This window comes from Aethalodelphis obliquidens, unplaced genomic scaffold, assembly GCF_003676395.1.
Source record: "Aethalodelphis obliquidens isolate GAN/ISIS:26980383/991018 unplaced genomic scaffold, ASM367639v1 scaffold39, whole genome shotgun sequence".
Taxonomy (NCBI): domain Eukaryota; kingdom Metazoa; phylum Chordata; class Mammalia; order Artiodactyla; family Delphinidae; genus Aethalodelphis; species Aethalodelphis obliquidens.
In genome coordinates, this window is record NW_020837983.1 from 10,137,198 (window position 1) to 10,162,986 (window position 25,789).

At 36.3% G+C, this 25,789-nt stretch overlaps 1 protein-coding gene across 1 annotated transcript in view; it reads right to left on the reverse strand.

Moving 5' to 3' along the window:
• The window catches only part of RGS22 (regulator of G protein signaling 22), a 150,555-nt gene that overhangs the window by 66,629 nt on the left and 58,137 nt on the right, over nt 1–25,789 (reverse strand). The window contains exons 7-14 of the mRNA XM_027131353.1: nt 24,424–24,553; nt 22,013–22,613; nt 20,473–20,634; nt 12,232–12,406; nt 8,436–8,569; nt 6,121–6,235; nt 4,546–4,668; nt 3,622–3,723 (exon numbers count right to left, since the gene is read on the reverse strand). Coding sequence (XP_026987154.1) covers nt 3,622–3,723; nt 4,546–4,668; nt 6,121–6,235; nt 8,436–8,569; nt 12,232–12,406; nt 20,473–20,634; nt 22,013–22,613; nt 24,424–24,553 — 1,542 coding nt within the window. The remainder of the gene's footprint in view (nt 1–3,621; nt 3,724–4,545; nt 4,669–6,120; nt 6,236–8,435; nt 8,570–12,231; nt 12,407–20,472; nt 20,635–22,012; nt 22,614–24,423; nt 24,554–25,789) is intronic.

Consider the following 25,789-nt stretch of genomic DNA (forward strand, 5'->3'; position numbering starts at 1 on the left):
TTAGACCCAAGAAAGATAATTGTAGTAATAAACACATTGAGGTGACATACAGAACCCCAAAGTCAAAGAGAAGATTATAAAAGGAATGAGAAAAAACATCCTCCCTCAAGGGAGCAAAAGCAGACTCTTCAACAATAGCAATAGAAACCAGAAGACAGTAGAATGATATCTGCAAAGTGCTGAGAGAAAATTGTCCACCTAGAATTCTAGATTCAGCTAAATGATCAATGAGAGAAGAAAATACACATTTTCAGACCAAAAAAATCTGATTTTTACCACTAGTAAATCCTAATGAAAAACCTATTAAAAGCTATTCTTCAGAAATCAAACCCAAAGGAAGGAATGTGATGCAAAAACCAATGGTAAGCAAGAAATTTGTGCGTGATATGTATAGCTGATTCACTTTGTTATAAAGCAGAAACTAACACACCATTGTAAAGCAGTTAAACTCCAATAAAGATGTTAAATAAATAACTAAATAAATCTATACATCATTGATGGTAATAAAAAAATAGTTGAGACTACTTACTGGGTATAAACAAAATTAATATATATATATTCTGAATCACACTGCTGTACACTTGAAACATTGTAAATAAACTATACTTCAGTTTAAAAATGTGTTACCCTGATGTTCAATTCAATAAGGCAAAAGTCTCACATTGCTACAAGAACATCTTTATATTCAATAGCACTCTGTGGTAAAAGTGCCGTGGATTTACCTAGCAATCCTCTTATTCCTCACTTTCATTTCATTCTTATCTACCCTCTCTACTCATTAATTCCTACATTCTCCACATAATTTTGCTCCTAGGCTCTAATTTTTACTCTTTTTTTCTCTCTTCCTCCTTCCCACTGATTTTTTATTTTGAACATGTTTGTGTGTATGTATACATATGTGTAAACATGTATAATACTTTCTTTTTTTACTAATTTTTTTAAAATCCCAATGTATATGCTTTGGAGAGTGGTAAATTTCTAAATGTGTAGTTTTTGTTGGGATACAGTTTGAAAGATTTCTACAAAGATGGAAGAACTTACAAAAGACTGTGGTACCCAGATCCACTTCATTCTATTGTAATGGTCTCACTGAAGCAAGTATGTAATGTTAAAAAAACAGTAGGACTATTGGCAGAAATCTTGGTTCCAAATCTTGGCAGTGATAGATGGTCCACTGGCAAGTTGTTGCTAGGATCAAAGACTGTATCTTTGCACTCTGGTGGTGCTTCTCTTCCTCCTTGCCAAGACCATTTCATTTGGTTCCTAACTGAACGATTCTATCTGGAAGCTGTGCAATGAAACCTTCAGGATGTGCCCAAGACTGTCGTTCAAACTCCTGGAACACAGTTAGTCATGCTAAATCACTATCACTGACCTCCCATCTAGTCTGCCCACAGATATTTCTGCAATACTTCTTGAGGTAATAAAACTTCAAGGTATGTAATGTGTCGATCAGCATACAGAAAAGCATGTAAGTCTTTTGTAATCAACCCCTGGTCTCTTACCACGCAGCTCATCAGATGTACAAAGACAATATAAAAATCAAGTTAGGGCCTCCCTGGTGGCACAGTGGTTGAGAGTCTGCCTGCCGACGCAGGGGACACAGGTTCATGCCCTGGTCCGGGAAGATCCCACGTGCCGCAGAGCGGCTGGGTCCGTGAGCCATGGCTGCTGAGCCTGCGCGTCCGGAGCCTGTGCTCCGCAACGGGAGAGGCCACACAGTGAGAGGCCCACGTACCGCAAAAAAAAAAAAAAATCAAGTTAATGGCAACTTTAACACAGTGCCAGCTGATTATATTCTGCCATTGGCTTGATCAATCCAAAGATCTGTATTGTACATGTACCCTTGAAGGAAGTTATACAGCATTTCTATTATAAAGAAACCAATGGTATTTCATGTTGTGAAACAAATCTATAGGACCATGGTATTAGAAGCAATTCTTATATCCGGGGGCAGAAATCTTGGATAATTAAAACCTAAACCAATTTAGACAATTGCTCCACTAACCAAAAAATAAAATAACCACAGATGCAAAAAGCAAGCAAGTCAAAAAGATTACATGATTTGCTCCTTTTATTTCCCCCAGTTAAACTAAAACCAATGTTTCCATCACTCCCTTCCCCCCATACTGTTTTGACTCTTCAAAAGAGAAGCTACGGAAGGATAAAAAGCTTATGGGCCTCGATAATCCCCAAACAGAATATCTCAGAATAACAAAATTGTGAGTGTATCCTGTTTCACAATCATTTATAGCTGGTTGAATACCATTACAAAGAATTAACGTCTACCAAGCTCAAACAGAATTTCCCCTTTTACAAGTATATGGAAATATTGTGATTACAACAGCAACAAAAAAACCTACTTAACTGAGTGAGCTGCTGAAGATTTTTAGAGGAGTCAGCCTTGTAGTGGTGAAAACATAAAAAAAATGGTGGCACTTTAGCAGTCAGAGGCAATAGGTTAGGGAAAGGAGGATAAGTAGAGAATTACAGGTAAAGGATTAACAAGCAGAAGAGCCAATTGTGTGGTCTCAGAAAATGGTACTGGCAAATTAGAGATACAGTTTCATGATTTCATGGAGCCAGATCTGGGCTCTGTAGGAACCGAAGCCCTAATTCTCATGGTAAAAAGTACAAAGTTCTGTCAGCTGATTTATAAAACATAGTTATTAATGCCAAAGTCAGGGTGGTGGAGGTAACAGCAAACACCCAGGAGTACTCTCTGATGTCCTGAATAAGATTATAATACGATAATAAACAATATGACGAAGCTAATCTCCTCAGCATTGCTCAAGGAAAGGTCCCCTGGAATGGGGTTATTTCAGATTATAAGAACCACTTAAGTGGTCAACAGATATAGAAGTGATCAGCAGTTTTCTAGGCTTGATGACCTCTCTCCATAAAAGATTAGGAGAGCCTAAGAATAAAAACTGAAAAGATAAGTTAGCTTGAGTCATAATTCTATTCCCTTTCTTTCTCCCCTCAAAAAATGGCTACTCTCTCTTTCTCTTTGCAGAGAATCCTCTGTTCTCTGTCCTCTATTTTGCTTTGGAGAGGTCTTAAGATGTTCTTTCCTCCAACTCTGAGTATCTGTCTTACATAGCATGTAGCACAGAAGGCCAGGTGATGACACAGGGCCTATGCCACACAGAATCAGTCAACATTCTTTCCCCATCTTTAGATGGTCCAATAGCCTAAGTATCTCCAACAGCTGATTGCTGCAGGAAGCTCAGAGAACATCTTTGGTCAATGCCTCTGCTCCCAATCACTTCAGTGATTCATTACAAGTCCTCTCTCAGGGTTCTCTTTTAAATTACTCACAGCCAAACCAAAAAGGCATAAATTAGAAAAAAAGATAAGAGGTCCTTTGTTGGAAGAGCAATTAATCGGCAGCAAAGAGAAAATAAGGCATACCAAATAAAATAGATAAAACTGAGAACCCACAAATCAGATTATAAAACAATATTCTGCTGACATTTAAATAAAGTTAACTCAATGGCAACAATTTAGCTGCTGCCTTTCTGCCCACACTCCCAGATTTCTCTTGTTTGAGGCTGGACACAACTTTTCATTTCTGTGTACTTAGTGCTTCACATTGAACCAACATTATTTACTACTTACTTGAGCTTGCTTGCATACTTTAAAAGGGTGAATTGTTTCTTGGTAGAAAAGCTGATGATAAGCTTGTAGGTCAATCCAAAAGTACACACTGTTCTTCCACAACTGCAGATGGAAAAAGTACATAAATTACTACCACCCAATTATTAAAGCTCTACAAAGCTCTAATTTCAAATAAAAATAATTGTTTAGCTCCTTGGTGTTACTATAAATCAGGTTCAATTTAAGGCGGTTTTATCTTATATCACAAACTGGCAACATACAAATTATTTATTGGTATTGTCACTGGATCATTATATTTTTGTATATACGTTTCTCACATAATTGGTCATTAAAATAGTAAGTGTTCTAGTTAATAATTAAAAAGTAATCACGTTATCTCTGGCATGAAACCAAAATCTGAAGGTATTCTGATATATGTGGGCAAATATATATTATACCAGAAGCAAACACAACTCTAATAATTGAGCTAGTGAAATACTTTTCATTTGAGCAAAATAAAGACTGTTTGTGACAACTAAAAAACAAGCAAACAAAAAACCTAGAAAAAGTTTGTTACTATTCATTGCAACTGTCATTGTTAGACTTATTAAAAATAAAACATAAAGGATTGATAGAAATCAGCACTGAAGTTAATATACATTACACTGAAACAAAGTTATATGAAAGTAATCTATTATTAATAATGCAAGTCAATTCTTGTCTATCTGTATTTTACTTTTCTTTGTAATTTTAGTAGGAAAATGAACCAAAGAGAATTATAATTAAGATATTTAAAATTTTACTAAATATTTAACATGAGATTTCTTACCAGAGGAGATGGGAATTTTAACATCAAATATAACTATCTGAGCATTAAATTATTTCAATCTCTCATTTTAAATGAAGTAAAAGTATAAAATTAGATTTAAAATAATTATCTTCTACCTTGTTCCCTGAGTTCTCACAGAATTTAGTAAAGAAGAATCCAGCTCTATTTTCTACATACAAAGATTGCAACAAATTTTCCATGTGAAATCCTCCCAAGGCACCATCTGCCATGGTTTTAATCTAGATAACAAAACAGAAGTACATTATCCACCCAGAAACATTGTTATTTTTTTATGGCATTGTACAACAACAGGGTTTCATAAATTCTACCAAGCTGTCATTTCCCCACTGGACTATTTTATTTTATTTTTGTACCATATATGTAATTAATGCAGTATGTTTGCATCTGCCTGTCCCACAAGATTCGTTTATGGAGCCAACTATAGCAGCAGAGTTCATTCTATTATAAACTAATCTGATTTCAAACTTAATATTAAACTGACTTCCCAACCTCAACTATTTTCACATTTCAGGCACCGTGACACCATTTTAGGAGTCTTCCAAATCTCTGTTGGTGGCCTCTTTCCTACGTATTTACTGTTATTTTAGCCTTGAACCGCTGCTATAATAGCTACAAGAGAGTTATAAAAAGAAATATCTTCAAGGCCTCTCAGTGATGCTCATTAACTGTCCTTACGGGGTCCCTCTTTGGACAGTCTCACTCCATACAGGTCACGGCCTTCAGAGTGTAAATGGCAGTATAAGTTCTCATAAAACTTTGCTATTTATGGGCTTCTCTGCCAACAGTGCTGGCAAGCCTAACACCGTTCTTGAAACACAGAAAGCTGGCTATTTCTCCAAGCACAAGAGTAACTCTAGAATAAGGAAGGGCGTCCATATTCACATGAGCTCTTTGCTATCTGTTGTGTGGAACTCAGACTACTTCTTTGTAATCTTAAGATAACTGTGGAATGGACGATTTAGGGTTTAAGTCAGGTTCTTGCTCTCTCTGTTATAGTGTCTCTCTGCCTCTCCCTTTATCCCCCTACTAAACAAATTCTGAGGTGAAAATTTAATGTTTTTATGATGTTTAACCATTAGCATTCCAAAGCTAAAAAATCATTATTTGGGTAGGAAATAATACTAAATAGAAGAAAAGGAGAACTGTTTTCTTAGAATAAAATAAATAGTCCAAAATTATATGCAAATGTTCAGTCCATACTAGGACTACGAAAGTTTCTACCTAAAGTATAATTGCTAAAGAATGTGAAATTTTCATTTAGAACTGGTGTATTAAATCCATATTATCAAAGTAACCACACACTGGAAATACTCTGCTTTATAAAAGTTCTAAACATACTTCCAAAACATAACATAGAATATTACTTTATATAAAATGTTAAAAATGTAATAAAAATCCTAGAGGGCTTTATTTTGTGTCTGAGGTGTGATCATACCAAAACGAGAATGTAGCTGTTTTTGAAAACAGTAATCAACAGAGTACACAGCAACATGGTACTACAAAAGGAAATAGAAAGTTTCTGCATAAAAATCCTTTTGTAAGGAAAAAATAATTCTTTTGTTCAGTAAAGAAAAAAGTCATTATGGTAAATCACTAAAAATTCTCTAAAATCAGGGGACACTGAATAGGTTAAATGAGGAATCAAATTACTCAGTTCTCAAAATACTTACCACAGGTTCTTCTGTATAAGTATATCTTCTACCCAGCTGGGGCTTCAGACATTCAGAAATGTCAGTAAAAGATGCTAAACAAATAATTTTGCTGCTTTCTGACATGTGCCTTGACCTAAATTATAGGGATGAGAACTAATTGATCAACAAATATTTTGAGCACCTTTGGTATACATTCACCGAATCTTAGGCGTGCTCCTAAGCATTGTGAGAGAATTAGAAAAAAAAGTATCAGCATCAAGTCCAGCCCTCAAGAGGCAGTTGAGAAAATGAGGTACAGTCATACATAAAGACAACTCTCAATAAAATAACTGCTGGTTGAATGAATTCGTGAACATATCACAGATGCCAAATGTCTGGGACGGATAATAAAACTATGGGTGTGTAAGAATGAGAAGTCCCTTGGAGCTATATTAGTAATTAAAGAAATGAGCTTCTTCCTGAGTAATGGGTGGAAGATAAATTCTGTGTGTATGTGTGTGGGGGGGCTGTGTTTAGAGGGGTTCTTCAGATGGTGAGAAGAGTGAACAATGTATGAAGGTAAGTAGGCAAAGTCTTGTTTAAAATGCAGCAAGTTAACTAATTTTCTTAGGGCAAGAGAACACTAACAGCTAAACTACATACCAAACATTGTGCCAAATATAATTCATATGATCATATTTAATCCTCACAACAGGTGGGATTCATAAGGGTTTATATGTGGTGGTTTGAGATGAGATGATGGAAGACTCTGGAGTTAGACTAATGACTTTCAACATTAGCTTTTTATATTTTCTCATCCAGCTCCCTCTCCCATAGCCCACTGCAATTCTTCCAAACCTCATTTTCCAGCTCCATAACCCATGCCTGTTCCAACTCACCAGCCTTCCTCCACGCCAATCCACCAGCAGATTACTCTGCAGGTTCTTCTCAGACAAAATGTAGGTACATCATGCTTCAGTTTCCCCTGTGCCATGTAGCAGACACTATTAATTGACTGGCTAACTCAACACCCATTTCTGACAACATGATTCTATCACCAGCATCACTAAAATACTGAAAAAGCTGAATATTCACTTATCAAGACTCCAGGTAGGGAGGGGTTGTCATGTAACAGTTATGACTGAGATATAAAACGATGTCTGCTGGGGAGCTTCTATGAAAGCCTGCTTTCCTGACTACAGGGAGAGAATTAATGGATATTGCCCCTCCTCCTTCTTTATGATTTGAAAGCCTGATGTCAGGAGCTGTAACACCACTGACTATAAAGGAATGGCCAAGAGCATTACAAAGACTTAGGCCTCAATACTCCTGATCTGGTGAACCAATACTGGCAGTTGCCTACACTCAGATTTCTTGCTCTGTGAAAAACATAATTCCATTTGTCTAGGCCATTGTTAGTCAACTTTTCTGTTATTTGCAGCTGAAAGCATTCAAATTTATCTATCAACAGATATATTTACCTACACCCACCCATACTTCCTTCCATCCTGTCTCAGGAAGAAGTGTCCTATTTCCTGTCCAAGGTAGCCCCATTGCCTTGGTTACTGAACCCTTCCCTCTCTTCTCCTTTGAAGGGAAAGGTACAGAGAGTAGATGACGTTACCGGGGGTTGGGGGAGGGAAGAGTGAGGAGTGATTGTTAATGAGATGGAGCTTCTCTTTTGGCTGATGAGTTGTTGTAGAATTATATAGTGGTGATGGTTTTACAACTTTGTGCATATACTAAAAGTCACTGAATTGTATACCTGAACATGATTAAAACAGTGAATTTTACGACAGGTAAATTTTATCTCAATGAAGAATAATAAAAGTGAAGTAATAAATCCTTAAACAAATCATTATCCACCAGCAGACTACACACCAAAGTTAACACCAAAGGGTACTTCTTCAAGCTGAAGGAAAATAACTCCGTTTGAAATAAAGAACAATGAAAAGCGTAAATAGGTGGGCAAATCTAAACGAATTTTTAAAATATACTGTATTAAATAAGTACAATATTATTGAGGGTATTTTGAGTTCTCAAGCTTGAGAAATATTACTGAGCAGGGAAAAGAAAGAATTGAAGGGCAATCTTCTCAGAGACGTCTTTTGATTGTACAGCTCATGAGAAGCTAGAGATCATAACTACCACCTCTTTAAAATTACCAGTCTTAGGCGTTCTACGATTAATTAGAGTATGCATGGGAAATACAACCCTCTAATATCTATCCCTGAAATATAAGAACTCATGTAAAAAAAGAAAAGTATTAGTTTTCAATTTCTATTTAATTTTTAAATTCTTCAAAAATCTTATCATTGCAGAAAAGCACTTGGGACACAAAAAGCTGCACCTACCCTTTCTTAATCACATCATCCTTAGGAAAAACTGGATTCAAAGACTCACTCTTCCAAGGTTTTTGAATTGCTGTTTTTACTCTAGGTGGTTTCTTGAGAGATTTAGAAAGTTGTAATAAACTGGATTCTTCTTTCTAAAAAGTAGTAAGATAATGAACAAAGTGAAAAATGGGCAAAATGGGATAAAAAGGACAGAGAATAAAGCACAGCTCTCCAAAAATACCTCAAAATTGTTTTGATTGGAGGATTTCTTTCCTCACTCTACCACTTACCATACTATGTTTGAGACGGAGAATATTTTTTATTCTCCGTCTCAAACTCCAACTTTCATGTAACCAGCAGGCTGAAATCCCTATACCTATTGAGAGTATTAAAAAAACAAGGCCAAAGGCTTTATGTTATTATGAAAAAAGACTCTTTCCTGGAGGAAGAACTTTGTAAAAACTTTTCTTTATTCTGTAACTGAATAAGTTTTAGTGCCCTGTGTGTGTGTGTATGTGTGTGTGGTGGGGTAGGGAATGCAGGTAGCAGGGCGGGAAAAGATGTGTGGACACCATTGGTCCATAAGAGACTTATATCTTAACAGAACTATTTCCTTCCATTTTTGGATATTTTATTTTCATGCGTATTCTTCTCATTCTTAAATGTTCTTTATGGCAAAAGTTAATTATTTAAATCTAGAACATGAGATGCTACATACATGAATCAAAAAAATACAAACACCTAAATGTCCAAAGAGAGGAGAAAGAAACAATTATATATACTTATACATGTATTTATATATATAATATATAAATGTAACATTATATAATACTTAAAAGTAAGGATTATGAAAATTATGGAAAAATACTGAAGAAATTACCAGAATCGAAAGATATAAGTATATTACAATTAAAAATTGTATATTATACAATTAAAAATATAAGTATATTAAAAATATAAGTATATTACAATTAAAAATTCACAAAAAGCCTAAGAGAAAATAGGTTAATAGTTGTCTAGAAGTCGGTGAGATCAGAGTGATTTGTCTCTTCAGTTTCCACATTTACAGTAGTTTTATTATTTTTATAATTTGAAAAAGAAACAAACTTTTCTTACATGTCAACTTCAATTAGAATGTAATATGTGCTGCTGGAGAGCAAGAAATTTATTTGTGATGCTTTATTATCCAAAACAAACAATAAAATCTCATATACACTCTAGGTGCCTAACAGCTACTCATATTTTTTTAAGAATTCTATAAACAAAATTAATTACTTAAGTATGTTTTACTTATAACATTCTAGGTGTCAGGGCTCACATCTGCTTTAGTAATTCGGAACAAAGCATGACATTAACCAATACTCACTAAATGAGTGGGACCACAGGGGACTGGGCTTATGAAAAGTGTATCATACAGAAGTGGCAAATTCATAGACACAAGGTAGAATGGTGGTTACCAGGGGATGCAGGAGGGGTTGGTTAATGGGTATATAGTTTCAAATTTGCAAGATAAAATAGTTCTGAAGACCTGTTTCACAGCAATGCAAATATACTTACTACCTCAGTGTACACTTGAAAATGGTTAAGACGGTAAATTTTGTTATGTGCTTTTTACCATACCACAATAAAAAAGTTTCCTTAATATAAAAAAAAATTTTAAGTGTATTATACTTAAAATGAGAGGATGGCCTAAATTAGAATTTTTGAGCTTTCTGGCTTGGGAGAAAGCAAAAAAAGTAGCCAAAAAGAAACTGACAGAGAAAAAACTGACAAAAGGGCACAGTAGAATTGGGGGGTGGGTTAAGGAGCTGCTCTATATCATGACTGTGATGGTAGCTACACAATGTATATATTTGTCAAAAATTACAGAACAGTACACTAAAAAGGGTGAATTTTACTCTACATAAATGATATCTCAACTTTTAAAACAGGAAAAATAAAGAAAACAGAATCGAGTTCCATTCCTTACACTGTTTTCTGCGGGGGAAACAGAATGAGATCAGAATTAGTTATCCAACTAGAAAACACCGATGACAACATATGGTGATGGTACTCAGAAAGCCAAATGTTATCAGATGATGTGCTCCCTACACCACACCTCTAAGGTTTGTGACTGGGTCACAAAGTCACGTGGGCTAACAAGGAAGCTCAGATTTATCAGTAGAGTGGCATACAAAAAGGCCACAAGTGCAAAGGAGGTCAGAAAAATGTCTAAACAATGGATAAGAAACCATTAGCTCACTACAGTGACACTAACTCAAAGTGTGGTCCCCAGACCAGCAGCAAAAACATCACGTGGGAGGGAGCTTGTTAGATATGCAAATCCTTGGGTCCCATCCCAGACCTACTGAATACTGATCTTTAAGTGCAGCCCTGAAGTCTCTATTCGGACTCAGGTGACTCACACATGCTGAAGCTTGAGAACCACCAGCCTGTAGCAATGCTTTGCCTACACATCACCTAGGAGTCTTATTAAAATGTAGGTTCTAAAATGTGATTCTAATGTTCAGGCAGGATGAGAACTTCAATTCTAAGCCAACCTCCTGATTTTACAGTGACTCTCACCCAGTCTATATCAATTAAATCAGACTCTCTGAAGGTGGGACCCAGGCACCAGTATGTTTAAAAACTCTCTATGTGATTCTAGTATGTATACAGGATTAAGAAATCACTAATAGAAAAACTGTAAGGTATTTCCAGCTCTAAAGCACTACTTGTAGAAGCAGAATTTTAAAAACTGTAATTATACATCTTCCTGACTTTTAAAAATAAGATATCCTGATCATAAAGTAATCTTTTTTTTGAAGGGTTTGTGTGTGGCTATGGCTAATAACACTTAACGTTCTGTGACACCTTTAAAGCTAGAAAGATTAATAAGGCTCCTTACTTCTGAAATGCAGGTGTTAGGTACATTTATTATATCTCTATGCCAAAGCATATAGGATTATTTACTTCTTCTCTGTAAAGCTGGTTAACTTTTCTTCTCTTTGTGGACTTTTCCCCATTTTTTGTACTATCTTATTCTTCCCCATTGCGAAAAAATGCTCACTATTTCTAATTTTGCTGTTGCTACTTTTCACTCATTTGTTCAGTTTACATTTATTAAGCACCAGGCACTGTTCTAGGCACTGAGGAAAAGCAGTTAACGAAGAAAAATCCCTTATATTCTAGTAGGAGCTGAAAGACAATAAACATAGATCACATGGTCTTAAGTACAATAAAGCAAAGTAAAGCAGAGCAGAGGGCTCCGATAGTGAGGGAGGGTATCTGTGCTGTCCTCCACAAGTGTGCCCACATGGAAGAGTCAAGGATAGCTTCTCTGATTAAGGGATATCTGAGCAGACAACAAAGTGAGTGAGGGGCAACATATCCGGAGGAAGGGTGCTGCAAGGGAAGGGAACAGCAAGTGCAGCCCTTCCAGGTTTTTGCTTGGTGTGTTCCAAGAACAGCAAAGAGGCCAGTGTGGAGTGGTGTAAGCTAGAGAAGAATGCTAGGAAATAAGGTCAGGAAGTCAGCAGGGGTGTGAACAGCTGTGTAAAGACTTTGGCTTGTATTCTGAGTGAGAGAGGAGGCCACTAGAGAGTTTTTGAGCAAGTGAGTACATGATCATGCATTTTTAAAAGATCACATTGGCTGATTGGTGGAGAACAAACCATAGGTTTTCTTATTTCCTAATTGTTGCAGCACGTACATTAACGACAAGCAAAAACAACAACAAAAGGTTTATGATGAAACTTAAGTATTAGTGTACAAAACCCAAGCATGGATATTTTATTACAAACTTAAGAGATCAAAGTATCAATGTACATCCTACCTGCATCTCAGGTATCTGTGGAATGCAAGAGTTAGGTCTTAATGGCAAGAGGGTTGCCATTTGTGGAAAAGGGTCGACATCTTTCCTTGGTTTCTCTTGACGAAGGTGCCAGAATTTCAGTTCAGCACTAGCATGTTTTGTTGAGGATGAATGAGTAACACAGAATCTCGGTGCCCTAGTTGGAGGAAAAACAAATTTAAGATTAAACTAGACAATAAGCCTCAAAAATCAAAACGCTACCAAATGTATAATATCTACGCTCACAATTATCAGTCTTGCCACATCTCTTTTCTAATAATTTCTTCTTTTTCTGCTGCCTAGCCCCTCCTTCCAATGTTATTCTATGATATATCAACTGCCTGAAATCACATTCACTTATACAATATAAACAGGCAATATACACGAAGAAAAAATAATTAATAAAATTACATTCAAATTATTATCTGTTTGATAAGAAAAAGAAACCTATATATCTAGTTAATGAAGGAATTTTAAAAAATAATTTACAGTTTCTAGTAAAACAAAAATAGAATGCATCTGTGATCTGTTTTAAAGCAGTTTACAATTTATCTATAATACCAAATAAAAACTAGTGGATTAAATTAACATTTAAAAATATATAAACATTTTTATAATGCTTAAGTATACTACTAAAGTGGATTATGAATCATATGATCTATTTTCAAGCCTTAAATTTAAAGGTAAGAATTAATTTTATAACAATTTAGATAATAAATGAAAGACCTACACTACTGCCAGAAATTTAGGAAAAAGAATGTTTGGCACAGTATCAAGGCCCCATTTAACTTGATGGATATTCCCATATTGCCTATGGGGTTAACTCCAGCTGTCAGGGCCTGTTGTTAATTACTTCTTGGACTAGGTTTTCCCCCTGGTGCCATGGTCCAAAGACTAATTTCACTTCATATTTCAGGTCCTGGTAGAAAATTGCCTCCCTTTAAAAACAGGAAGATGGTAGATACTTCCCTGATGTAAACACAGGTTAGGAGTGGAAGAGAACCCAAAGTCCATAATTAGTTTAGGATCAGAAAGCACCCTGTAAAGATCTGGGTGGTCACTTTACACCATATTTCAAAACCTTTACTTGCAGACTTGGAAATATCTAAAATTACCTCTTATTTTCATGCCAATTAGTAAGTGGGCATATTTACAAGACCCTGATCAAATAAATCATACATGTGCTGGACAGGAAATCTGGGTATATCAATTTTCTAATTCCCATCATTACAGTATATTCACATGGCCCCATTTTAATCTTCCATTCTTATTTAATTCATTGCATTAATTTTTTATTAGCCACTACGTGAATTCATCAAATACTGTGGACTACATTTCACAGTCAATCCTAAACAGGTATTGTATTCCTTTTCACACTTCCATCATACAGGTTCTCATGTACATTGATTGTACACCTCTTAATCTGAAGGTCTAGAGAGTGGGAGAAGGTATTTGCCACGTAAATCACCAAAGGAACTGCATCCAATATATGTGTGTGTAAACACGTGTATATATATATATATACACACATATATATATATGTATATACATGTGTGTGTATGCGAATGTGTGTACATCTATCTATATCTATTTATCTATCCGTCTATCTATGTATCTCACAATAGAAAAATGGGCAAGGAAGATAAACAAGCAATTCATGGAAGTTGAAATCCAAATGACCACTCAATATTGAAAAGGTTATCAACCTCACCAATAATCAGGGAAATGCAAGTGAAAAAGCACAAAACACCAATGACATACCAAATACATAGGCAAAAATTTAAGACTCTGACAATATTAAATGTTACCATGGATTTGTAGCCATGGATACTGTCATATTCTGGTTGGTGGGAATGCAAATTGGTACAACTACTTTGCAAAAACGGATATGTGTACAGCATTGCTTGCAATTGTGAAAAGAGAAAATGACACAAATTTTTTTAAACACTAAATAAATTATGGTATATTCATGCACTGGAATGCCATATACAACAGTGAAAATTAATAAAACTCTTAAATACAGTTACAGTCAAATCTTACAAATATACTGTTGATAGAAGACGCAAAGAAGGCATACAACATGATTCCATTTTTATAAAGTTGTAGAACAGGCACATAAAAATACATGCTTAGGGATTTATTTGCATACATGGTTGGTAAAACTACAAAGAAAAGCAAGGCGATAATCACAGAAGTCAAGATACTGGCTACCCCCAAGTGGGAGTAAGGATGGTGTGATCAGGAAGGCAACTTCAGGGGTCTCGGTGATGCTTTATTTCCCAAGCAACATGGTGGTGACATGAATGTTTGTTTGTGTTTACGTTTGAATTTTAAAGAATATACAGGATTTAGCTAGATCAAGAAAAAAGGTTAAGAAAGAATTCTGAGAAAATGGCAAAGTCAGCAATACTGTTCTTCTACCTCTCACAATCCCTTCATAAAAACAGACAGCACAGCTAGATGGCAAAACCAAAAACTCACGGACGACATTTAGAACAAAATGTTAATGTGACACGGTATCCCCCCAAACCCCAATATACAAGCAGGTGGGTACAAAAGATCAGCCATAAGACCTGCAAGACGTTGGTGTGTAGGTGAGAAGAAGAAGGCAGTGCCTGATGGACCTGAGAATGCAACAGCACCAAAAGAGCCAGAAAAGCATAGCAGGCCTGTCTGAGGTTAGCAATTGAGCCTGGAAGGGCTTTTGCCCTCTCCAACACTGAGTGAGTACACACAAATTCAATCACATTTCTACTTACCGACAAAGAACAACCGGAAAGCCCAAATAACAAAATGTATGAACTACGGTACATGTAACAATTGGGATGCATTATGCTTCAGTGGCATTATGCTGACCAACAGAAGTTAATGCTGTATAATTATATGACATTCTAAAAAGACAACACTATAGTGACAAAGGACAGATCAGTGGCTGCCAGGGGTTGGGAGTGGGGGAAGAGTCTAATGACAAAAGGGTGGTGTGAGAGTTTCTCAAGATGATAGAATTGTTTGTACACTGATTGTCATGGTGGTTATGTGAATCTATACAGTTTGCTTTCACTGGATGTTAATGAAAAACATAGAAAAGAAGGAAAGAGGAAAAACAGCCTTTTCAATAAATGAGGATGAGCAACTGGATATCCATAAGCAAGAAAAAAAACAAACCAAAACTGAACCTTGACCTAAACCTCACACCATATGTAAAAAATAACTCAAAATGGGCCACGGACTTAAATGTAAAACATAAAATTATAAGGTTTTTAGGAAAAACATAGGAAAATCTTCAGAATATAGCGTTAGGCAAAGAGTTCTCAGGTTTGACACCACAGGCATAATCCATAAAAGGAAGGCCTCATCAGAATTCAAAAACTTTGCTCTATAAAAGACTCACTTTTTTTGGTTTTTCAGATACGGTTATATTTATTCTTAATAGTAGGTATATTTGACATAGGGAAGTTTGCATTAGTTGAATAAACTTGGCTCAAGAGGATAACTGCCTTTACTCTAATGAAACATTTGTAGTAAAAATTATGTGGAACCCTTCATTTAGAGAGTCCTCCAATATATTCCCCTCCCCCTCCCAGGGAAAATCCCACACACGTTTAATTTCAGATTTTCTCTTGCAAGTTGTTTTCTTTCTTGTCTGCGTGGTCTTCTGTTGCTTGATTTGTCCTGTTTTTTCTTCAGTGAATTAGTCTTCATAATTAGTATGGTAACATGAGTTTGTGAAAGCTGCATTTTCCATTTGCACCTCTAATTCCAGTTCATCACCACAGGATTCACTCTGTTCTCTTCTATATTTGTAACTCTCTTCCACATTGATGAGCATTCTGGTTCCCATTATCCACAATATTTTTGTTTGCTTAATCTACATGACTGGCTTACTATAAAAGGATATAACTCAGAAATAGCCAGATGGAAGAGAAGCATAGGGCAAGGGATGTGGGTGCACCTCTACATGTTCACCCATCCAGAAGGTATGAAAGACCCTTTTAAGAAGACTTCAGAAAGCTTATCTTTAAGAAGACAAGCTAAAAACTGGAAGAAAATATTTGCAAACTATATACCTGACTAATGGCTAGTATCTAGAACATAAAAATAACTCTAAAACTCAATAATAAAGAACACAATCAGAAAATGTACAAAACACACAGATATGTCACTGAAGTGTATATGCAAATGACAAATAAGCATATAAAACACGTTCAGCATCATTAACAACTGGAGAGTTTCAAAGTAAAACTACAATGAGATATCACTACACACTTATAAAAATAAGTAAATAAGTATTTACTGGCTAAAACAGAAAACTGTGACAACATCAAACAATTGCAAGGATGCAGAAAAACTGGATCATTCATACACTGCTGCTGGGAATGTAAAAGGGTACATCCACCCTGGAAAATAGTTTGGCAGTTGCTGTTGAAACTAAAAAAAGACTATGTATGACCCACTAATCTCACTCTAGGACATTTATCCCAGAGAAAGGAAGACTTACGCTCATGCAGAAACCTGTACATCAATGTTCATAGCAACTTTATTAATAATATCAAAAGACTGGAAACAACCCTAATGTCCTTCAATGAGTGAGTGAATGTATAACATCCATAAAACAAAATACTACTCAGCAATGAAAAAGAACAAAACAACTTGGATGGATATCAAAGGAATTATGCTGAATGAAAAAACCAATCCCCGAAGATTACATACTGTATTAGTTCATTTATATAATAGATTAGTAGTTTCCAGGAATTATGAGAAAGGGGGAAGGAAAGAGGTAGGTATGGTTATAAGAGAGCAGTACAAAGGGAGGCATGTGGTAATGTAACTGCTCTGTATCTTGACTGTAACAGCAAATGCATGTGATAAAACTATATAGAACTAACTATACACAGAGAAATAAATGCTTGTAAAACTGGCAAAATATGAAAAAAGACTGGAGAGTTATATCAATGTCAATTTCCTCATTGCAATATTGCACTGCAGTTATGCAAGATGTTACCATTGGAAGAAACTGGGTGAAAGGTATACAGAATCTCTGTATTATTTCTAACAGCTGCATATGAATCTACAATTATCTCAAAACAAAAAGTTAAATTTAAAAAAGGAAAGCTTCCACTGTATTAGTAATGATTTTTTAAGTTGGGTGGTGTGTATACAGGTGCCTATTTTAGTATAATTTATACCTTTCTGCATTTCTTAAATATTTAAGAATAGAAGTTTACAGAGAAAGAGAAAAAGAACATTCTCTTTATATATGGAAAAATAAAAAGTTTACAAGTGATCTGGAATACCTAGATAAGACATAATGCCAAAGACATAGGCAGGGACAAATCATGATAATCTCAGGGTATATGTCCAGTAGTGGGATTGCTGGGTCATATGGTAGTTCTATTTTTAGTTTTTTAAGGAACCTCATACCTTCTCCATAGTGGCTGTATCAATTTACATTCCCACCAACAGTGCAAGAGGGTTCCCTTTTCTCCACACCCTCTCCAGCATTTATTGTTTCTAGATTTTTTGATGATGGCCATTCTGACCGGTGTCAGATGATATCTCATTGTAGTTTTGATTCGCATTTCTCTAATGATTAATGATGTTGAGCATTCTTTCATATGTTTGTTGGCAATCTGTACATCTTCTTTGGAGAAATGTCTATTTAGGTCTTCTGCCCATTTTTGGATTGGATTGTTTGTTTTTTTGTTATTGAGCTGCATGAGCTGCTTGTAAATTTTGGAGACTAATTCTTTGTCAGTTGCTTCATTTGCAAATATTTTCTCCCATTCTGAGGGTTGTCTTTTGGTCTTGTTTATGGTTTCCTTTGCTGTGCAAAAGCTTTGAAGTTTCATTAGGTCACATTTGTTTATTTTTGTTTTTATTTCCATTTCTCTAGGAGGTGGGTCAAAAAGGATCTTGCTGTGATTTATGTCATAGAGTGCTCTGCCTATGTTTTCCTCTAAGAGTTTTACAGTGTCTGGCCTTACATTTAGGTCTTCAATCCATTTTGAGTTTATTTTTGTGTATGGTGTTAGGGAGTGCTCTAATTTCATTCTTTTACATGTAGCTGTCCAGTTTTCCCAGCACCACTTATTGAAGAGGCTGTCTTTTCTCCTTCGTATATTCTTGCCTCGTTTATCAAAGATAAGGTGACCATATGTGCGTGGGTTTATCTCTGGGCTTTCTATCCTGTTCCATTGATCTATATTTCTGTTTTTGTGCCAGTACCATACTGTCTTGATTACTGTAGCTTTATAGTATAGTCTGAAGTGAGGGAGCCTGATTCCTCCAGCTCCGTTTTTCTTTCTCAAGATTGCTTTGGCTATTTGGCATCTTTTGTGTTTCCATACAAATTGTGAAATTTTTTGTTCCAGTTCTGTGAAAAATGCCATTGGTAGTTTGATAGGGATTGCACTGAACCTGTAGATTGCTTTGTGTAGTTGAGTCATTTTCACAATGTTGATTCTTCCAATCCAAGAACATGGTATATCTCTCCATCTATTTGTATCATCTTTAATTTCTTTCATCAGTGTCTTATAATTTTCTGCATACAGGTCTTTTGTCTCCTTAGGTAGGCTTATTCCTTCAAAGAGAGTCATGTACCACAATGTTCACTGCAGCTCTATTTACAATAGCCAGGACTTGGAAGCAACCTAAGTGTCCATCGACAGATGAATGGATAAAGAAGATGTGGCACATATATACAATGGAATATTACTCAGGCATAAAAAGAAATGAAATTGAGTTATTTGTAGTGAGGTGGATGGACCTAGAGTCTGTCATACAGAGTGAAGTAAGTCAGAAAGAGAAAAACAAATACCATATGCTAACACGTATACATGGAATCTAAAAAAAAAAAAAAAAAGGTCATGAAGAACCTAAGGGCAAGACAGGAATAAAGACGCAGATCTACTAGAGAATGGACCTGAGGACACAAGGAGGGGAAAGGGTAAGCTGGGGCAAAGTGAGAGAGTGGCATGGACATATATACACTACCAAATGTGAAACTGATAGTGGGAAGCAGCCGCATAGCACAGAGAGATCAGCTCGGTGCTTTGTGATCACCTGGAGGGGTGGGATAGGGAGGGTAGGAGGGAGGGAGACGCAAGAGGGAAGAGATATGGGGATATAGGTATGTGTATAACTGATTCACTTTGTTATAAAGCAGAAACTAACATACCATTGTAAAACAATTATACTCCAATAAGGTTGTTAAAAAAAAAAAAGGGGGATGTGATTGAGCTAATTAAAGAAACACATATCATTGAAAAAAATCATGATGATCTTTTTGTTGTTGTTGTTTTGTTTTGTTTTGCGGTACGCGGGCCTCTCACTGTTGTGGCCTCTCCCGTTGCGGTCACAGGCTCCGGACGTGCAGGCTCAGCGGCCATGGCTCACGGGCCCAGCCGCTCCACGGCATGCGGGATCCTCCCGGACCGGGGCATGAACCCTTGTCCCCTGCATCGGGAGGCGGACTCTCAACCACTGCGCCGCCAGGGAAGCCCATGATAATCTTATTTGTTAACTTAAGGAATTTGAACCTTACACTGAAAGCTTTGGGGTAACTAGTTAAAGACTTAAAGCAGAGAAGTAACATGATCAGATCCATCACAGCCACGCTGGACAGCTCACTGATCCTCAGAAGGCACACATTTTCTCCACTAGGTCCGTTCTCTTTCTCTTGTTTAGAGTCCCTTGAGTCCCAGGTGAAATATTACCTCTTCTCTGTATCCTGTACATTCACCACACTTTCTTTTACTACACTCATTTTATATGTATGTTCCTCCCACTAGACTAGGATCACTAGACTTGACTGTGTTTTTTTACCCTTGTATCCTTAGCACAACACTTGGCCCATAGAAAGTGTTCATGGAATGTTTATTGAGACAAATCCAACTCAAGCTACATGTACACACACACACAAATGCACACACACACACACACATCAATTTGATGAGGTCCTGAGCGTAAGAAGGTCAGGGGTAGAAGGATATGCTCACAAAGTTCAAATGGAGCTTAAGTACTGTCTAGTCTTATTACGGATTTAAAGTCCTCAAATATCAAAATTATCTAAAGGATAGGTACTTTAGAGAAGGCCAAAGATATAATAATCTTGTCATTCAAAATTTCCATAAATGTTACAGCCTTAAGACAAAAAAGTATAACTTGTAACTAGCTTAAGAAAAGTGAAAGCAAATAACTTTGATTCATATTATTTTTTCTTACCAATAAAGAAGTAAGGGTTTTACAACCTCAGTCTGAATATTTTTTAAGTGTTCTTCATTCCACTGAGATCCATCTAGCAGTTTAAATTTTGATAAGATTTCTGCAGAAAGGTAGCAGTCTCCACTGCTCACTAGATAGCATTTTTTCATCTTCTCAATATGTCTGAAATAATACACACACATTGACACAATATTCAACTAGCCAAATATTTTCACTTCCAAAATGTTTCAGGCAATTAATGAACTATCTTAAAACCAAAAGTGAGTTACAGGGAGATATAAATATTTCTCACAGATATGGGAATGGGAAGGGTATTTTTGGTAGGCTGAACAATGGCCTTACAAAGATGTCCATATCCTAATCTCCAGAACCTAAGAATGTTACCTTACATGACAGAAGGGACTCTGCAGATGTGATTAGGATTTTGAGGAGATCATCCTGGCTTATCTAATTGGTGTTAATGTAATCTTAACAGTCCTTCTAAGATGGAGGCAGGAGGGTAATAGTCATAGAGAAAAGAAGTGAGGATAGAAGCAGCAGTCAGAGAAGAGAAAAGATGCCATGCTGCTGGCTTTGGAGATGGAGGAAGGGGGCATAAGCCCAGGAAAGTAGGTGGCCTCAGAAGCTGGAAAAGGCAAGGAAATGGATTTTCCCCTAGAGTGTTCAGAAGGAACGCAGCCCTGCATACCCATTTTAGATTTCTAACCTTTCAACTGTAAGAGAATTAATTCGTGTTGATTTAAGCCACTTAGTTTGTGGTAATTTATTACAGCAACAATAGGAACTAATACAGTATTAATTCTGAAGAATCTATGTAGGTTGCTTGCGTATCCCTTCCCTAACATGTCTTGGCAAGTGGTAGTGGCCTTCTACCCTGGGATCAATCAGGTCATGCTTCATAATCAACCATTTGGTAATCCCTGCACTTATAACTGTGTACAACAATGACGTTATGATCATTATGATCAACAACAGTGGCATTGCGATCTGAATGCCACTGAGATAACTGGAATAATCCAGTCACTAGTACTTACTCAGTCAAACCTTTAATGGGAACTGCAGTCTACTACAGTGGATCTGCTTCAGAGTTCAGAGCAGATCAGGAAAACACAAGATAAGGACTTTCCTAAAGCAGGGTCCTCTTAAGGTTCTTAAGACTTATAGTGACCTAAAACATTTGGAGGAGCTGAAGACCTGTGCCCCATCAGACTTTTAAGAGGCTCTCTAGAGGATATCCAGCATCATATCTAGCAGCTATCACATTCAGATATGAATGTCGAAGTGGCATCTGACTAAAGACCATAGAATTTGTTAACTGAGCAGGCTGTTAGGAAGAGCCAGCCCCTTACACTGGCATAAGGTATCTTTTACATAAATCAATATTATTATAATAAAATAAATCTTATTATTATTGATTCCTCTAAAAGTATAAATTACATTTAAATATTTATTTCAGGCTTTCTGCCGGTGCTTACATGACCCAAACTAATATTCTATAATTTGGTTTTAAAACTATTGAAAAATAAAAAAGTAGAAATACCTTTGATGTCTTCCACAATCCTTAAGAACTTTTAACCTCTCAATATCCATCCAGAGCCACCAATATCTCTCCCCTAATGTACCTTTAATAAATTTCTTAAATCTTTCGAACTCCTTTCTATTGCCAATGTCATAAGTTTTATGAGAAATACACCAATTAGCCCTGCTTTCTAGTCCAACGCTCTCAGTTTTTGAAACTGCTTGTGCTAACATGTCTTCCGACTTTTCCTTTAGCATTTCACTCTGCAAAACATTCTTGCCAGAGGTAGTCCCCAAACACTCATCAAATACCACTTCTGTTACATTTCTGAAATTTATATAATCTGGGCTTTCTCTAAGTGGTGCTCCAAGAATTTGATGAATTGCCACTCTCAAAATAAAGTTTATATAAGATCTTAAAAATTCTTCACATGTTGAGAAATGCAATGTCAGGCTTTCATCAACATCCTGTTGCTTTTCAAGGTATGTCCTCAGAAGAGCTTGAGAAGGAGTGTCTTGTAGAGATACAGGCCCATCTTCTTCAAATTCGGAAATTAACCTAGTGGCTGTAGATGGGCTCTTTTTCGTCCTGGGGTGAACTCCATCATCAAAGATAAAACTCTCTGTATTAAATCATAAAAGGCTATTAGATCAGACATAAATGTAAAAGTTTTCTTTTAATTATTAACTAGATGTTATAGAGCTAGGATGGCAAATGGGTTTATCATCGGTAGTGACTGCAGGGACCAACCAGTGTCAATGAGGAGTCTAAGGCTACATTTGGGATCAGTAGAGAGAAAAACTGCCAACAGGGATTAGCCATGTCTTCCCTGGACATGAAAGGGGATATTGGTGGCAGATGAATTAAATATTTGATATCCTTAATAAAGAGGATCTTCAAAAAGACATTATACACTTTTAAAATGTAATATTCCAGGCTGAAAATGTCAACATACAAAGGCCAAATCTATTAAAGAATTAGAATGTGTACATCAAAAAACTGTATGTACTTTAATATTTCATGTTCTATGGTAAAATAAAATTAGCTGCCATAGGTGATGAGATGATAGAAGAACGGACCAGAACTGGAGTCATAATAGCAATTAAAAAAATTCACTATTTTATCAGAAAGATTCAATTACTACTATACTTACAACCTATCGTTAAAATTACAAAATTGCATAAGGCCCTTGTGAAGACTTACAAATACAAATGGATTGCTTTTACACTTTTTCTAAAGATATAGTCTAGCCCCTATTCTTCTGTCTTTCAGAAATCAGTGAAATATCTGATATCAGTGCTTTATTTCACATGGCAAATCTACCCCTTGCAAAGCCGTGGATCAGGAAAACCCTGACCCATGTGTCCCACTCTCAGTTTTCTCAGTAATAGATTTCAAGTCTCAATGAACTGGAAATGTTTCATTACAATTTTAATTGAAAATAAATATACTAAACTTCCCCAAAATTGAGATTAGACTTTTGTAAACCTGTGAAAGGATACTGGGTATACACTCAACCCCACAGACTTGGAGGTAAAGTGCAAGCCTGGCACTTCTGCTCACTGCCTTCCTGCTATCCTTTCTCTTCCTGCTTACTAACGTCACTCTCCAATTTTCTACTTTACTATTTGGGGAAAATAGTAAGAAATCTATAAATTCAGCAATTTCCAATTAGGAAGATGATTTTCCCCTTTACCTAGATTTGGGTTCAATCCTAGAGAATCCAGACTTATCACCTCCAGAGGTTGCTTATACTTTTCAAAGGAATTATATAAGAATTGTTAGTGAATTTCTGAGTTCCCCTCTTGAATCACATTGCAAGATTTTTTTTCCCTCTAACAATATCGTATTTAATTACTCCCATTTCTGGAAGGTTCCCTTTATTTATGAAAAGTTTGTATCACCCACAAAAGTTCCCCACAGTAGAAATTTATCTGCTTTTCAAGGTGAGAAACAGTCTGAACTTAAAAACAGAAGGAAAACTCAAGTTCCATAAATCACTATTTACTTTGGGGAGAAGAGAAAGGTTGCACCCACTTCATTTCAAAGGATTAATAATAAGAATTTGTAAACTGTGACAGGAAATAATGACAAGACAAATATTTATTGACTGTCCATTAGGTACGAAGCACTAAGCATTTTCTATACATTCAGTATATATGCATCATTAGTTTAATCTTACAGATGACAAAAGCAAAGCTCCCAGAAGTGGAATAATTTGCAGAAGTCACAAACTAATAAGTATCAGAGTTGGGTTCTAAACTCATCCTCTTTTCACTATATCAGGTTGTCTCTTGAAAAACAGTAGAAAGTGGTGTTGCAGGGGAGATAATTTTTTCTCCCCATCCACTAAGTGTTGTACTGTAAGTTTAGAATAACAACAAAAGATGTAAAAAGGAGTTCTGAGGCCATTCTTGTCCTTTTCTGCTTACCAGAAACAGATGAATTAACTGGTGATCCAATTTTGTTGTGTAATACACAAGAAGGTAATGAAAAGGTTGATACTGTTTGCTGATTTTGTTTTGCTAATGCAAACCAATCTTTTGTTTGAGTATAGGAGGCCTAGGAAGAAAGGAGCACATTTGTTTAACATAAGATTAGCAGTATTCTTCCAGTCATGAATCTGGACAAGTCATTATGATAATATTCATTTGCATAGTGCAATATGTAAAGGAAAAATTATGCCGTGAAAGAAAAGAATGTTGTACACAGAAAAACTCATTAGCTGAGAATAATGGTAAGGAAATTTCAATTCAGATTATTTTCATATTAGATGATCAAAGGAAAGAAATGAGCTCACTACCCATCAAATTCTTCACTCTTCCACCAGAAGCATGCAATCCTACTTCCTGGATTCACTACAAATTCACACCATCTAACTTTAACTTGGCAGTCACCACGGCTCATCAGTCTTTGGATGCATCTTTTGCCAGCTACTCCCATTCACAACTTTCCCAGTTATTTCATGCCCCCAATTCTGTCTGGCCTGGCTCAGTGTTTTTAACAACTCCTCCCTAATATGACAAAAACTTAACTCTCAATAGCACTGGAAACCTCTCCATGCTCAACTTCCCCTTTACCTTAGATTCAGTTTTCACAACTTTGCTTGGATTGGATGCTTCCTGAAGGCTGATTCCTGACTCACCTGCCCCTGGATGAAGGCTTCAATGTTTCCTTTCTTTTGTGTACTCCTGAACCAGCTGACCCAATTCTCAACCTGACACACAGCTTCTAGAACCCCAGTCCTAAGAAACTCCACCTCAGATTTCCTGGGAAGATTCTTCTTCCTGCTTCTTAGTCATGTCCTCACCTACTCTTCTAGGATAATCCAGCTTGTTCAACAGAAGCAGAAAAGGGAGTGCCCAGCATTACTCTCATTTCTCCTTTCTCCAACCTGGTTGGCCCTTAGCCTAAGGAACACTCACAGAGGAGGCAAGGCTCAAATGGAATAGATTTGTTCCCTGACTATTATGCAGAATTAGCAGGGTACGTCAGGCCACACAATAAGACCAAAAGCAAGAGAAAGAAATATCAGGTGTCATCAGTGTACTCACTGCCCGTCTTAGAAGTAAGGTTTCCTTGGTAGATAAAAGCTTTGAATCTAATTGCCTTTTGTTTCCCCTTTTCCTTCCTCTAAAACCAAGTCATTTATTACTGATTACATGTTCATTCAACATATTTATTGAATGACTACTCTATTACAAGTAGTATCCTAAGCACTGAGAGGAGACCAAAATAATTAAGGAACTTTCAAGGAACAGAGAGAGACCAACATACAAGAGTCCTTGCTATTTCAAC